We start from the raw sequence: 17374 nt of genomic DNA, 5'->3' as shown, positions 1-17374 counted from the left end.
AAAATGTCCTTAGTTTAGGCCGATATGTATTCTTCTACCTATTTTTGGCAAAAAATATCGCAATAAGCGTTTATCGTTTGGTTTGCGCAAAATGTATAGCGTTTACAACATAGGGGATAGTTTTATTGCATTTGTATTAATTATTATTTTTTTACTACTAATGGCGGCGATCAGCGATTTTTTTTCGTGACTGCGACATTATGGCGGACACATCTGACAATTTTGACACATTTTTGCATTAAAAATGCATTGTTTACTGTGAAAATGACAATTGCAGTTTGGGAGTTAACCACTAGGGGGCGCTGAAAGGGGTTAAGTGTGACCTCATATGTGTTTCTAACTGTAGGGGGCAGGGTTGGACATGTGACATCATTGATCGGGTTTCCCTATAACAGGGAACGCACGATCAATGACAGCGCCACAGTGAAGAACGGGGAAGCTGTGTTTACACACAGCTCTCCCCGTTCTTCAGCTCCGGGGACCGATCGCGGGACTCCAGCGGCGACCGGGTCCGCGTCCCACGGCTGGGCACTTAGAGAGGACGTACCTGTACGTGCTTGTGCCCAGCCGTGCCATTCTGCCGATGTATATCTGCAGGAGGCGGTCCTTAAGTGGTTAATTGGTTGAACTTCTTTCTTCTTAAAACATTGATCTCTGGGGGCATCTCCTACTTCCTGTATTAATTTCTGTAAGTTTACTTCCAGATACCCCTTCTGTACAAATTTCTCTTTCAGTATGTTGGCCTGTACGATAAAATCCTCTTGATTAGTGCAGATGCGTCGTATCCTTAGTATTTGTCCTTTGGGGATATTTTTTATCCAGGTGGGACGATGTCTGCTTCTAATAGATATATAACTATTTCGGTCTGTAGGCTTAAAATAGACCTGAGTCTTTAGGCCCCCCCAAACCTTTTTCTATAGTGACATCAAGAAAGTTCACGGTCCTGTCACTAATCTGGTACTCCAATCTAATATTGTTGTTGTTGTTTTTGTTCATGGTTTCCAAGAACTCCATGGCAGATCCCTCTGATCCCTCCCAAATAAAGAGGAGAACATCAATGAATCTGCAGTAAAAACGCAACTGGGGTCTCTGGTTTTTGAACACGTGCCTAACATTCAGCCATAAACAGGTTGGCTAGGCTTGGGGCAAACTTAGCCCCCATAGCCACGCCAACCTGTTGTGAGAAGAAAGAGTCATGATACCAAAAATAGTTGTGGGACATGCAGAAAACATGTCCCAAAATTTGTTGCTGTGTGTGTGGAATATCTTCCCTCCTACTCAAAGCCCAATTCAGTGCCAAAGTGGCATTCTCATGTTGTATAATAGTGTATAGGGCCGATACATTAGCTGTTACCAAGTAAATTTCAGAACCATAATTAATTTCTACTTTTTCCAATAATTGCAGCAAATCTGCTGTATCCTTAAGATAGGCCTTTGTGTTCTTCACACTAGACTGCAAAAATCTGACCAAATATTCTCCCAGCCTCGCCGTAACTGACCCTATCCCATTGACAATGGGTCTTGCTGGCGGTATTTGGGAGTTCTTGTGAATCTTCGGTAGAGTGTAAATTACTGGTATTCTGCATGCTGACGGCACCAAATATCTCTTTTATTTTAAGTTCAGAGCATTGGTCCGATAGCCCCATTCCACCAAGGAGCCAAGTTGAATTTTATAGGATTCAGTGGGATCCGATCTCAATTTCTTATATGTTATCCGGTCATCCAGCAATTCTATCAGTTTATTATGATAAAAAGATCTATCCATCACCACCACCCCTCCGTTGTCCGCTGGGCGGATGATGATGTCCTTTTTCTTTTCCAAGGCTTTTACACCTTCTTTAATATAGGCTGGATTGACTTTCTTTTTTGGAGGAAGTTCTTCAATATCCTTCAAACCATCTGCTTAAACACTTCAAATGAAATGATTGTTTGAATTTTGAGGATTAAATATCGATTTGTTTTTTAGGCCACTGTCTATTCTGTCAGGCACATTGTAATTCCTTATTGCCAGGTTAGCAGGGTGACTCAGAAAGTATTTTTTCATGTTAAGTGTTCTTATGAACTTGTGAGTATCAATATATAATTCAAACTTATTCATCATTTTACTGAGGGCACACTTTAAAGTGGAGTTCCACCCATAAATATAACATTACATCAATAGTTTTAAAAAATGTCATTAGTCCTTTACGAAAAAAAAAATTTTTTTAGATGCCTTTAAAGTGTTGTTGCTAGGCAGAATAGTTAATCTTCCCACTTCCTGCACCTAGGTGCTTAATGCTTCCTAACCTACACCGCACAGACTCCTGGGAATGTAGTGGGTGTAACTTTCCAGGAGTCTGTGCACTCCCCAGTCTCAAAGAATCATGTGACTTGGACAGTACAGGTGCTGAAACCTGATCTGACACTGCTTGTGCAGCACTTAGCATGTGCGAGATCTGCAAGGCTGAAATCCAGGAAGTCATACAGTCTGGCTTCATGATGCCCACACTTAAGATGGCCCCAGTCAATTTCTATTTTATAAAGTGTCTAAATGCTGTAACAACCTAACAAAACGGACCTTAGTTTACAGGCCAACTTTACTAGAATACATTAAGCTTGTGTATTACAGGGGTATTTATATTTAAAAAGTGAAATTGTGGCCGGAACTCTGCTTTAAGCCCAAATTCAATACATTTAATTATTTCTTATCCAATTCTACCCTACTTATTAAATATTCCAGAGTTCAGTTGTTTCTCATCCTTTTTCTTGGATTGTATGACTCTGCCTTCCCTACATCCCCTTCTTCTCTTTGAAATGGTATGACATCTCTGTTGGGAAGAGTGTAAGACAATTAGATTTGTTGAGTTTTGCATCTGACGGGAGAGGATTCACTGACACCAGGTGTGGTGGAAGATTGGAAACGATTATCATTATTTTTTCACAAACCTACTTGATGTGTTTTATGGACTTATGTTCAATTAATATGTAAACACATTTATATTATATATATATATATATATATATATATATATATATATATATATATATATATATATATATATATATATATATATTTAGAAATGTGTGCACATATTTTTGAATACCTGTGAAAATGGATATTTCATCTTACATTGTTTACAGCGCTGCTTATATTTTATTACACTAATTTTAGGGTTTTAGAATATGTTTTTCAAAGATCTTTCTTCTGCCTGGGCGGGCGATGAAGACCTATCCGAAGAAGAGGATCTTCTTCTGTGTCTCTGTCCGGATTTGCTCTTTCTAGAGGCTTTCTGATGTCTTGACCTCTCTTGGCTCGGGTCCGAGGGAATAAAGTGAGGTGAGGGAGATCTGGAATGCCGTGATAACAGGCATCTACCCAGTTGCATGCGACTCTGCGATTTGTCATGTTTAGTCCCTTTTTTACGCCTTTGAGGCTGGATTGCCGATTTGGAACCTCTTTGTGGGTGTTTATCCCGCACTGGGCCCTTCTCTCTGTAAAACACAGAGGATGTGCTCTCTTTTTAAAACAAATAAATAATAAACTTTTTTTTTTTTTTTAAACAAAAAAATAAATAAATACAATTAAAATAAACTTTTCTATCAGAATCTTAAATGCTAAGAGAGCTGGGCAGGCAGGCAAAAATCAACAGACCTATACGGCACAGGATAATATAAACACTCTTGACAGACAAGTAACACAGCAGTAAGCAATGAGAGTCCTGGAAGGAGGCTTACCAGAGCAGAGCAGAGTAGCCTAGAGGACAGAGCATTCTGGTGTTTGCTAGGCAATCCAAAGAGAAAGCTGCCTCTGACCTCACCTGCTCCACTCTGAGCTTCCTGAAAGGAATACATGTGGGGGCAGTGAACTACAAGTCCCAGTGAGCCAAACCACTACCTGAACACACAAAAACATGGAAGGAGAGAGTGCCAGCACCTGCCTAATGAAGGTATATACAGTCATTTATACTGCCAGTGACCTTTGCCAGTAATACACAGTCATATATACTGTACTATACAATCCCAGCATCAGGGGAACCCACCTTCAGGAGATTTACACCCCTTCTGAACCGGGAGAAGCTGAACCTGAACAGGATGGATGGTGGATGCAGAATTTTTTTGCGTCCAGCGCAATTCACGAACGACTTACGCAAACGACGTTAAATTTCAAATTTCTAAGCGGGAACGACGGCCATACTTAACATTGGCTAGACCACCTAGAGGGCAGCTTTATCTTTACGCTGCGTATCTCTACGTAAACGGCGTACATTTACTGCGACGGGCAAAGCGTACTTTCGTGAATCGGCGTAACTAGTCAGTTGCATATTCTACGCCGACCGCAATGGAATCGCCACCTAGCGGCCGGCCTAGAATTGCAGCCTAAGATCCGACGGTGTAAGTCACTTACACCTGTCGGATCTTAGGGAGATCTATGTGTAACCTGATTCTATGAATCAGGCGCATAGATACGACCTTTGTATCTCAGAGATACGACGGCGTATCGGGAGATACGCCGTCGTATCTCTTTTATGAATCTGGCCCCTTGTGTCTAGAAGATACAACATACATGAGATCATGTAAGATTTTTCACATGAAAATAACTTACTGTTCTTGCAAAATCTGCCCGAACATCTTCTTTTTTAATCAACTGCAGTTGGACATCTGTGTTAAACTTTCTGCACTGCTGGATGTATTCATGACTTCCAAGTGGTTGGTTACTTCATAAGAAATTACATAGAAGACCAAAAAGAAATTAGATAAAATCAGTAAGGATGTAAACATTGTATTGTTGTAAAGCGTTCACTAAAGCCGGCCATACAAGCATCAAAATTTGGCTGGTTCAGCAGAGACTGGCCAATGTTCGATCCATGTATGGGCAGGTTGGTTGTACATTAGTTGATCTACCAATTGACGTTTGTACAACTGCCCTGTTAGAAGATTTCCGCTCAATTAACACTGCTGGCTGCAGTCTGCAGCAGAAGAAATAGCTGAAGTAAAACCAGAGTAAAAGGTTTTTCAAGTAGATACGCACTTCATGGTGTACTTTTGTACAATGGTCCTTTAGGGTCTCATGCACTCAGCCCTATAATTCTATGTAAAATCCTGCTGGCATAGGGAAATTTAAAAAAAAAATTCACTGTTTGCATGTAACGCTTGTGATTAGGTTTGCAATCATACAGCATACAGAGCCAAATGAGCAGCACTTGCTGCCTAGCACCCCTAATTGCTAGGATGCCTGAAACCCGTGCTGCCTGGAATTATAGGTTGCTAGGATGCAGGGGACTCTTACTCACTTAGTATCCTTAGTTACTAGGACAAAGACAGTCCATGCCACCTAGCTTTCTCTCTTGCTAAGACACAGGTGGCAAGTCTTTCTGCTTACTTCCAATTCAGGGCCAATAGTGCTAAAAGTTTTACTCATGTAAAAGTTAACACAAAAGTTTAAATGTGTATAGTATTAAATACAGTGCATACGCAGGACCAAGGACACAAAATTTGTCATTCTTTTTTTGTAATGCAGCTGAACGCTGCTCCAGATTACAGAGCTGTGCACAGGCCAAGAGCATAAAATACAACATCTTTCAGATCCATATTTTTTTTTTACCCATTACAAATCTGAATGAGGCATATTTTGTGGGTGTGTACACGAGCCCTTATCCTCCCTGTGGAATTGGACCACATTAAAAGGCAGCTTCTGACTATGAACAAACTGTATTTTTCCATGCATGCACAGGATATTTTGGGACTGGCTGGGAGTTTCTAAAGATCTAAGGATCTTATACAATACGATAAATACAAGACCCTAGGAAAAAAAGAGGGGGGGGGTATTTCTAGGACAATTGTACAAGAGTAAAGTTGTCCTTTGAAGCGGAGGTCCACCCAATTTTTATTTATTTTTTTAAAAGTCAGCAGCTACAAATACTGCAGCTGCTGACTTTTAAAAAATGGACACTTGCCTGTCCAGCGCTCCCACGATGTCAGCAGACAGAGGCTGAGCAATCGCTCGGTCCTCGGTGGCTTCCGCTGCCATCCTCAGTGAGGGAATCAGGAAGTGAAGCCTTGCGGCTTCACTGCCCGATTCCCTACTGCGCATGCACGAGTATCGCGGCTCACCGTCACTGGTACCCGCTCTCTCCTGGGAACAGTGTTTCCCAGAAGACAGCAGGGGGGTGACGTGAAGGGGCGGGAGTCAGAACCCAGAAGTGGTGCATATACCTGTTTTATACAGGTATCTGCACCCCCTCCCCATGAAAGGTGCCAAAATGTGACAGCAGAGGGGGGGAGGGATCCAAAAGGCGGAGGTTCACTTTTTGTGTGAACCTCCGCTTTAAAGATGAATGTCAGGAAGAAAAAAAAATACGGGATTTTTGTACTCATCATAAAATCCCTTTTTCAGAGATTTTTGGGGCACAGTATTTTTTTTCATTAACCATGGATTATACAGTTGTCTATAGGAGAATTGGACAGTAAGCACAAAAACTGGAGGCCATTAGGCCTTCCATAAGCAGCTTGTCTAGGTGTAGCAAACAATACAAAAGACCAATACACCTGTGTGTGTACCGTCTACACCCTGTTCCAAATTATTATGCCAATTATATTTTTCTCATTTACCTAAATAATTGATGTAAACAAGTCAGCATAATTCTCATGTTATCAATTATTAAGCGTACAATTCTAATTTTATTAAACAAACCTCCTAATAAGTTGTTCAAAATAAAAAAAAATAAAAAACTTGCAATGCACTGTTCCAAATTATTACGCACAGTAAGTTTCAAAACACTTTATAGGTTGTAAAGAACTGAAAATTGTAATTTGTTGTGTTTGCAGCATATTTACTGAAATCAAAAGCTATTTCAATCAAACTTTGAATAACATTTTAACTTTATAAACATTTTAACAGGTCACGTTACATTTTAACATAGGACCCCTTATTTGATAGCAGCTTCACAAGTCTTGCATCCATTGAAAAAACACTGTTGTGTTTGTGAACTTTTGTGCTTTTTAAAAAAAATGGGCTACCAGGCCCTTAAAAACTCAGTTCTGGACTGGAGTACTCAATGGAAAACACACCAACCGCTGCAGTCTGCTCCCCCCAATCTTACAATATATATTTGATTTAGGTGTTAAAGGAAATTTGTATTATATAAAAGTTAAATGCAGCTACTCGCATAGCTCACAGTCCCATCCTTAGGAATTTTAGAGTAAATTGAAGTGAATGATTTGAATTTGGTGTTTTTTTTTGTCGAACCACAAGGCAAATATGAACTTTAAATGAGCCTCTTTTAGGAAGGTGGGGGCGGGCGATATATAAACAGATTTAAGCAAAAAAAGGAGTCTCTTTAATGCTACACACACGCTCACTCACACTTGGAAAGATGAGCAGACGCTTGAATGCTACACACACTCACTCACACTTGGAAGAAGGCTGACATAGCCACACACACACACACACACACAAAGATATATTTGATACAATCTTCCTTTTCAAGAATAAGAAACTTATCAATGCTATTTTTATATTCTACAATTGATGGTATTCATGTGACATTTTACTATTTTATTATTAAATCAATTTTGGAGTTTTTATACAAGAACGGAACGGATTTTATTGGAACTTTTCTCATCAATATGAATTATTGAATATCGATTATTAATACAATATCATTATTTATTGATATTTATTTCATGTTTCAGTTGTTAAACATTGATGCTTAAGCAAATACAAGAATATGCAATATAATGTTATAGTGTGATTAACCCATTAAGCACTTGCCAACCGCGTGGCGTCGTTTGATGGCAGCAGAATAGCTACCCTGCGCGAATCGCTGTAGCTGTAAGGGGTATAGGGGGCGCACGCCCTGCCACACCGAGGAGCTGATGCACATGCCCTGCAGCCACGATGTCCGCCGGGCACCGCGATCACTCCTGATAGAGCTAGAATGGGGATGTGTGTGCAAACACACACATCCCCATTCTGGTAGGGGAGAAAAGACAAATTGCATGTTCCTAGTATATAGGAACAATGATCGGTCTTATCCCCCAGACAGTCCTATCTCCCCTACAGTTAGAACACACTGAGGGAACACGTTTAACTCCTTGATCACCCCTAGTGCCAGTGGCATTTATTACAGTTATCAGTGGCTATTTTTAGCTCTGATCACAGTACAAATGTCACTGTTCCAAAAAAGAAGTGTCAAAAGTGTCCAATCTGTCTGCTGCAATGTCGCAGTCCCAATAAAAAAAATAAAAAAATTCCCAGGACTGGCGGCAAGGCACAAGAAAAATCCAAGATGGCGCAGCCAGCCCAGCATGCACTGCTCACAGTGTCCCCACAGCCCCCTCATAAATTGGTAAAAGACTCTGCACCCCCGGCCTCCCCTGGGTCCACGACCTCCCAAGTTTGAGGGTCAGACATAGCAGACCTCATGGATGAAGGAGGAGACATTAAAAGGCATAAGTGGTCTCTCCCTACTAGAGAAGACCTGGAGAAGTTTACCACACGGGTGGAAAAGGCCTTTAAAGAGGACATTGCACAGCTTAACCCATTCCCAACCAGCCGCCGCAGTTTTACTGCAGCAGGTTGGCTTCCCTGAGCAAAACGACTTTAACCACTTCACCATTTCGCTGGTCAAAGACCAGGCGACTTTTTGTGATTCAGCACTGCGTCACTTTAACCTCTTGCCGACGGCTGGACGTCTAAAGATGTCCTCGACTTTGTGGGGCTATATCTGAATGATGCTTGCAGCTACAGGCATCATTCAGATATTGTAGTTTTCAGTCGGCGATTGCCTACACCATAAAAATGATCATAGCGGTTCTGCTGATTAATCATTCTTACGGGCGGCGAGAGGGGACGTCCCACCCTCCCGCCGCCCTCCGGTGCTTCTACCCACTTACCTGAGGGATCGGCGAGTCAGAAAACGGCTGGAGTCTCTATGATCGTCAGAGGCCAGGCGCGATGTTATGACGTCACGCCCGGCCTCTGCATTCAAAAAAATGGCACCGCTTCGGCTAGGAAGCAGTGATCGTTTTCTTTTTTATTGTTATAATTTTAGGCTTCCTAGCCTAGAGGTGAGATGTGGGGGTCTTATTGACCCCATATCTCACTGTAAAGAGGTCCGATCATGTCATATTCCTATTACAAGGGATGTTTACATTTCTTGTAATAGGAATAAAAGTTTCAAAAGTGTCAAAATAAAAAAAAATAAAAGTAAAATTAACAATATATATTTTTTTTAAAGTGCCCCTGTCCCCGTGTGCTCGAACGCATAGGTAATCTAATCTACATATGAAAACGGTGTTCAAAGGTGTCGCCACGAACGTTAGAGCGAGAGAAATAATTCTAGCCCTAGACCTCCTTTGTAACTCAAAACAAGTAACCAGTAAAAAAGTTTAAAGCGTCGCCTATGGGGATTTTTAAGAACCGAAGTTAGGCGCCATTCCACGAGTGTGTACAATTTTGAAGCGTGACATATTAGGTATCTATTTAGTCTGCGTAACTTCATCTTTCATATTATGCAAAAAAAATTGGGCTAACTTTTTATTAAAGCATGAAACAACAACGCGTTTGAAAAATTGCTGCGCAAATACTGTGCGAGATAAAAAGTTGCAATGATCGTCATTGTATTCTCTAGGGTCTCTGCTAAAAAAAACATATATAATGTTTGGGGGTTCTGTGTAATTTTCTAGCAAAAAAATTATGATTTTTACATGTAGGAGCAAAGTGCTAGAATTGGCCTGGTTGACTGACAATTGCGCGGTTGTGCTGCCAAACAAAATTGACGTCCTTAGAGCCTTCTCTTGGTGGTATTTGATCACCTCTGTGGTTTTTATTTTTTGCGCTATTAACAAGAATAAAGCGACAATTTTGAAAAAAAAAATCTATATTTTTTACTTTTTGCTATAATAAATATCCCCAAAAATATATTTTAGTACTACCCCCAAATGAGCTGCTGGTTTGTTTTGGGTGGCATGTTACCTCTGTATCTCCACAGTCTAGGGTACTTGATGAGAGTTGTAGTAAATGGAATGTCCACTCAACAGGTGTCTTTTCTGTGCTTTTATTACCCAGCCATGTCAAAACAATCAAACAATTAAAAGGTGAAGGGCTTGAAGAAATGGTGAACAGATTCAGGTGTATGTAGATGGGAAACAGTCCTGCTTCCAATGACACTTTACTTCACCACTCCAGCCGGAATGGGTTTTTAGTGCACCTGGACAGGCCTCTCTCACAAGCCTGGAAGCCAGAACATCAATCGGAACTTGGGGACAAGTCTCTGCCACAGACCCTCCCAATGGTTAAAGAAACAAAATGGTGCAGAATCCTCTTTATTAGATTCAACACCCGGATCTCCTTCAGGTAGTTTTGGTTAGGTTACCGACTGATAGGCAACCAACGTCCAGCCTCTTAGTACTCGGTTTTCCTGGTCCTCCATGGATGGTCAGGCCCCTATTGGAACACCAGCCTCTCTTGCCACTCCTCAGGCAGACTCTCCACCAGACAGCTTCCTCCAACAGGACGGACAGCTCAGGACCTCAGCAAATTGGGGACCCAGTCATTCACTGGGCCCCGGCGGCAGATCAGATGCTCCGGGCCAACATGGTTCCGAAACCAGGATCGCTGCGTAGCATGCACACCCCGGCCCAGGCGGCCATTTGTCGGGGTGCCGTGGAATGGCTACACCGAAGGTGGGCGCCACAAAGGAAGAAGACCCAAGAAAATACCGTCTGCACCATAAATACCCCTCCCCAGCATGCACAGCGAGGAAGCCTCCTGCTGATAGGCTGCCGGGAGGAAGCATCCAAACCCCTTGACTCCACTGCTGCCACCTGTCGGCCTGGGGTGTGACCAGTACCCCAGAAACGACAGCATGAACCCACAGAACAGCCAAAGCTGGGACAGAGGCTCCAAATTTAGACAGATTAACCTGGTCAGAGTCACTTAATTCTCTGACCCCCTCTAAATGTACACTAGCATCGGTTCTGAAAAGTAACCAGGCGCTACAATATAAAAAAAACGTTTTTTCATCAGTTTAGGCCGATACGTATTCTTCTACATATTTTTGGTAAAAAAAAAAAAAAATCACAATAAGTGTTTATTGATAGGTTTGCGCAAAAGTTATAGTGTCTACAAAATAGGGGATAGTTGAATGGCATTTTTACTAATATTTTTTTTTTTACTAGTAATGGCGGCGATCAGCAATTTTTATTGTGACTGCTACATTGTGGCAGACACGTCGAACACTTTTGACACATTTTTGGGACCATTGTCATTTTTACAGCGATAAGTGCTATAAAAATGTATGGATTACTGTGAAAAATACACTGGAAGTGAAGGGGTTAACCACTAGGTGGCGCTTTAGGGGGTTAAGTGTTCCCTGGGGAGCGATTCTTACTCTAGGGGGGTGTGGCTTGCTGTGACACATCACTGTTCGCTGTTCACATTTGTCACAGTGCCACCTGTGACTGTTACAGATTACCAGCAACACTACACTCTACACCCTGGATCCAGAGGAATTGATTTTCCCCTTCTGAGATTCGCCAGCACTTTAGCACCTTTTGCTACACTCACAATGGACTTTATTTCCATTTGTAATTATAATTACAAATGCAAATTCTAATTTCTAATTCTACACGCATTGTTTTTTTATTCTAATTATTATACATTTTTGAATATTTATTATCATTGCACTTTATATCATTGCACCTGTAGTCACTTGTTTGCAGAACAGCAGCACTTTATATATTTATTTATATAATTGTATATAATTTATTCTCTCTGCATTCATATATCTAGGTTTATATGTTATTTCATGAAGGAGCGCAACACCACTATTTGATTTTTTTGTGATTCTTTTGTGGGTAGTGTTTGACCCTTACGGTGTTTGCGGCACCCTTGAGCAACTCTATTTACCCATAATAGCGCAAAAATACCCCCTTTTTTACATAGATTGGGAAGCAAGTCGCTCCCCATGGAACCACTCAATAGGGAATACGGTCAAGATGCAACAAGAGGACATCTGAGTAGGCAACTGTCTGTACAGGTAGAGCATGTCCAGGGTCTCCATTTCTCTCTAAAAATTTCCTCCATATTGTTAAGGGTTGACGTCAGATTATCCATGGGTTGGCTAGCCTTGAATCTTAGAGTACCACAGTGACCTAGTTGGTGGTTGCGTTTGCTTCTATAGTGAAAGGATGTAGGCTCTTGCTTCATTCACTTTTTTCTGGAAATGGTTGTGTACCTTACAGTCACTTACAGGAGGTTTCACATCTAAAAGGCTAGCCTCACTATTTCCATTAGATTGACATTGTAAAAACTTAACCTGGCCATACATTATACAATTTACTTGTGCAATTTCCTTTAGATTTACCTTCAACTATGTAGTGCAAGGGCCAGCCTGATTGATTGAAAATTAAAAGTGTTTAGGTTTGACCTTTATTATATGGTTTTGGTAAATCTAAAGGAAAATTATACAAGAAAATTGTATGTAAGTGTTAGGCTCTGCGTCAGAGAGGAATTTTGACTTGCCTGTAACTTCAATATTTTGGAGTACAAGACACGGGTTGAGTATTCACAGACCCAGAGTTATAGACTAGTGCCTGAAGGTGATTGTATAATGGAAAAGCTTTAAAAGGTTGTAAAGGTAAAAATATTTTCCCAAATAGTCCTCCTTCACTTACCTCATCCTTCGATTTTACTTTTAAAAGTCCTTATTTCTTCTGAGAAATCCTCATTTCCTGTTCTTCTGTCTAACTCCACACAGTAATGCGAGGCTTTCTCCCTGGTGTGGAGTGTCATGCTCGACCCCTCCCTTGAGGGGGGAGGGAGCGAGCAGGAGAGTCAGGACGCTCTCTACGTTGCAGATAGAGAAAGGAACTGTGTGTTAGTGGGCGTCCTGACTCTCCTGCTCCCCCCTACCCCCTCAAGGGAGGGGGCGAGCACAAAATTCCACACCAGGGAGAAAGCCTCGCATTACTGTGTGGAGTTACAGACAGAACAAGAAGTGAGGATTTCTCAGAAGAAATAACAGGATTTTTAGACAGCTTACCTGTAAAATCCTTTTCTTGTAGTACACCACGGGACACAGAGACTAAGTCTTTACATAATGGGTTATATGCTCACCAGAGGTGATTGGACACTGGCACAACCAATCAGAGTCAGTTCCCCTCCATATAGCCCCTTCCATCCGGGAAGTACCTCAGTTTTGTAGCAAAGCAATAAGGTTTCTCATAAGAAAGGGGGGGACCGCTGTGTCCCGTGGTGTACTCCAAGAAAAAGATTTTACAGGTAAGCTGTCTAAAAATCCAGTTTTCTTTATCAAACACCACGGGACACAGAGACTAATGCCTAGTACACACGAGAGGATCGATCCGCGGAAACGGTCCGGAGGTCCGTTTCCGCGGATAAATCCTCTGGCGGATTTTGATCTCATGGTTGTACTAACCATGAGATCAAAATCCCCGCGGAATTCCCTCCGCGGTGACGTGTCGCGCCGTCACCGCGATGATGACGCGGCGACGTGCGCGACGCTGTGATATAAGGACTTCCAAGCATGCGTCGAATCATTACGACGCATGCGAGGGATGGATTCGGACAGATTGATTCGGTGAGTCTGTACCGACCAGCGGATCAATCCGTTGGACTGGATTCCAGCGGATCGATTTCTTAGCATGTTAAGAAATTTTGATCCGCTGGAAATCCATCCCCGGGGAAAAAAATCTGCGGAAAAATATCCGCTGGATCGTACACACCAGGGGATCTATCTGCTGAAACCGGTCCGCGGATCAATTCCAGCGGATCGATCCTCTCGTGTGTACGGGGCCTTAGTCTTTACATAATGGGACGTCCCAGAGCAATGCTCCATATGACAGGGGGGAGACACAGATCAAGCAGGCCGCCCAGGACCAGAAGCTCTATACCGCTGCCTGCAGTACACTTCGCCCGAAGGCGGCATTCCTCCTGTCCACCTGATTAAATTTGGAAAATGTGTGGACTGAGAACCAAGTTGCAGCTTTGCAGATCTGAGTCACTGAAGCCTGGTGGTGCACGGCCCATGAAGCACTTATCGCCCTGGTTGAGTGCGCCCTAACAGAAAAGGGAGGAATCCTATTCTTTAAACCATAGGCTTGAAAAATTGTCTGTCGAATCCACCTGGAGATAGTGGATCTTGATGTTGCTTGTCCCTTTTTGGGACCATTAGGCAAAATAAACAAAATATTTGTTTTGCGTATCTGAGCAGTTGCCTGCAGATACACTTTTACTGCTCTCACGAGATCTAGAGAGTGTAATAATTTTTCCTCCGCTATCTGCGGATCCGGAAAAAAAGAAGGCAGGACAATGTCCTGATTTAAATGAAAAGCCGACACCACCTTAGGTAAAAAGGCAGGATGGGGTCGTAGTACAATTTTGTCTTTATGACAAACTAGATAAGTCTCTTTACAAGAAAGAGCTGTTAATTTCAATACTCTTCGAGCTGAAGAGATAGCAATCAGAAATGCCAACTTCCTGCTTAAAAGAATCAGCGGAATGTGGCGAATAGTTTCAAAAGGTTGCTTCTGCAACACTGATAATACTAGTTTCAAATCCCATGGGCACAAGGGAGATTTAACTGCCGGATTAATCCACAGTACCCCCTGAATGAAGGCCCGTACTAGGGAATGAGATGCCAGCGGTCTTTGAAAGAAGACTGATAGAGCTGATATTTGACCCTTAATGGTACTAAGGGCTAATTTCATATCCACTCCTAGCTGGCAAAAGGCAAGAATCCTACTAATGTCATATCTTTGAGGATTCCATTTGTTGGTTTCACACCATGAAACATATGCTTTCCAGACTCTATAGTAAATAAGTCTGGAGGCTGGCTTTCTGGCATTAATAAGTGTAGAAAGCACTGGACCTGAGATCCCTCTCTTTTTCAGAATGTGGGTCTCAACAGCCAAACCGTCAAACTTAGCGTTTGTAAGAAAGGATGGAACACTGGACCTTGCGACAGCAGGTCGTGGCAAAGCGGATGTTTTTTAGGTGTTCCTACTGCCATCTTTATGATCTCGAGTACCAAGGTCTTCTGGGCCAATCTGGGGCCACAAAGATTACAGGAATCCTTTCCTTGTTGATCCTGCGGAGTAGCTTCTGTAGAAGGGCGATCGGAGGGAATGCATAGATCAGTGAAAACTGATTCCATGGAATCACTAGTGCATCCGATCCGTAAGCCAGAGGATCTCTTGTCCTGGACATGAAGCTGTCCAATTTCTTGTTGAACCAGGAGGCTAACAGGTCTACATCCGGGGTTCCCCATCTCTGGCATATGGCCTTAAAGATCTCGGGGTGGAGAGACCACTCTCCTTTACAAAGTTGCTGGCGACTCAAGTAGTCTGCTTGCCAATTTTCTACCCCTGGAACGAAGATTGCAGAAAGACAAGGAACATGTTCTTCTGCCCATCTTAAGGTGCGATTCACCTCCTTCTGGGCGTCTTGACTTCGGGTGCCTCATTGGTGATTGATATAGGCTACTGTTGTAGCATTGTCAGATTGAATCCAAACTGGGTAACTGTTGGAGAACAATCAAAATAGTCTGGGCCAAAAAGATCTGGTTTTACAATGGAATGACACTTGATCCCATGGTTTCTTTAAAGCTACAGAGGAATTGGGTCCCAGGCAGTTTGCATAGCTGTGCTATAGGCTTTAAAGAGTTTTGTGACAATGGACTGCAATGCCTCCCCCCATAGAGGAGAGAATGTCTTGGAAGTGCAACTGATTGGACAGGCAAATGTGGGTGGTTTTGGGTGAGGGGGAATGTTTGTTGGTAAAAGCATACACCAGAGAGTAAGCTGCCCCTATTTCTCTATCTCTTGGTTCCTGCCACATGCTCATCATGGGAGCTCCCGGCTCCTTGCTGAACCAGCTGATTTTACAGATGTGATAAGTATCTTTGAATCTCTCTTGTATATATATATATATATATATATATATATATATATATATATATATATGTGATGTTTAATGTGTGGACGTTGGAATATCCCTATTTCCTCGGGAAAAAAACAAAAGATGTTAATTTTACCAGCAGCAGTGCGTGTGTGTGTGTTTTAATAGGCGTAGACTAGGGATGTCCCGATACCGATACTAGTATCGGTATCGGGACCGATACCAAGCATTTCCCCGAGTACTTGTACTCGGGGAAATGCTCCCGATGCCTCAGCCGATACTTGAGCGGGCAGGCAGGGGAGTTGCAAATCTTCTCTCCCCCATGGTCAGTGTTGTCTTCCCCTGACCGTGCTGCTCTCTCACCTCCCCCCGTCCGTCCGTCCGTGCCATTCTCTCTCCTCCCCTTCCCCTGTCCGTCCGGTTCTCTCTCCCCCCCGTCCATGCAGTGCTCTTTCCTCCCCTTCCCCCGTCCGTCCGTCCCGTTCTCTCTTCCCCCCCTGTCCATGCAGTGTTCTTTCCTCCCTTTCCCCCATCCGTACCGTTCTCTCTTCCCCCCCGTCCATGCAGTGTTCTTAACTCCCCTTCCCCCATCCGTCCCGTTCTCTCTTCCCCCCCCGTCCATGCAGTGTTCTTTCCTCCCCGTCCGTCCATCCCGTTCTCTCTCCCCCCCCCGTCCGTCCCTGCAGTCTCTCTCCATCCATCCCGTCCCCGTCCGTGCCGCTCTCCCCCTCAATCTGTCAGGGGGGAGAGCGGAGGTAGGAGCCGCTAAGCCTGGCTCCTACCTTTTCTGAATGAACAGAGTCGGTGATTACCGACTCTGTCCATTCATATAACTGAGCATCGTAACCTCCTGTGTTTACGATGCTTCAGTTTATGAATGGAGGAGCTTCCCTCCATTCATTTCAGCTGAAGCTGCTGAGAAAGGGACTGGGGAATCTGTTTCCCTAGTCCCTTTCTCTGTCTTAAAGGGGAGATGCCAGAGGTCTGTTAAGACCCCTGAAATCTCACCAAAGCCCCCCAACAGGGCTGATTAAAATAAAAATAAAAAATTGCAATAAATATTAAAAAATAAATAAAATGTAAAAAAATAAATAAAAAAAAACACACTGACAATTCAAAAAATAAATAAATTAAAATCACTGTAAAAAAAAAACATAGTAAAAAAAAAAAATACTGCCACTGTCACATGACATTAAAAAAAGTATCGGTATTCGGTATCGGCGAGTACTTGAAAAAAAGTATCGGTACTTGTACTCGGTCTCAAAAAAGTGGTATCGGGACAACCCTAGCGTAGACCAATGAATCCATTTATGCAATAGATAGGAAGAAATCCGTAAATATCTTTCGGGATAATAATTTAATAGCCTTGTAAAGTGCAACAGATTCTACAGTAACCGTCTAACCTACTTGTCCTGGTCTTGAGGGCCAAGTAGACTGCCCGTAACTCGAGTATGTTGATGGGCAGACTTCTCT

At 42.6% G+C, this 17374-nt stretch overlaps 1 protein-coding gene across 1 annotated transcript in view; it reads right to left on the bottom strand.

Moving 5' to 3' along the window:
• PIK3C2B (phosphatidylinositol-4-phosphate 3-kinase catalytic subunit type 2 beta) overlaps positions 1–17374 on the bottom strand; it is a 1746470-nt gene that overhangs the window by 1405969 nt on the left and 323127 nt on the right. Inside the window, 1 exon segment of the mRNA XM_040339537.1 lies at positions 4583–4694. Coding sequence (XP_040195471.1) covers positions 4583–4694 — 112 coding nt within the window.

The sequence above is a fragment of the Rana temporaria genome, chromosome 2 (assembly GCF_905171775.1).
Source record: "Rana temporaria chromosome 2, aRanTem1.1, whole genome shotgun sequence".
NCBI lineage: Eukaryota > Metazoa > Chordata > Amphibia > Anura > Ranidae > Rana > Rana temporaria.
Note: the sequence above shows the minus strand (reverse complement) of the source record. Positions and strands in the feature narration are given on the sequence as shown.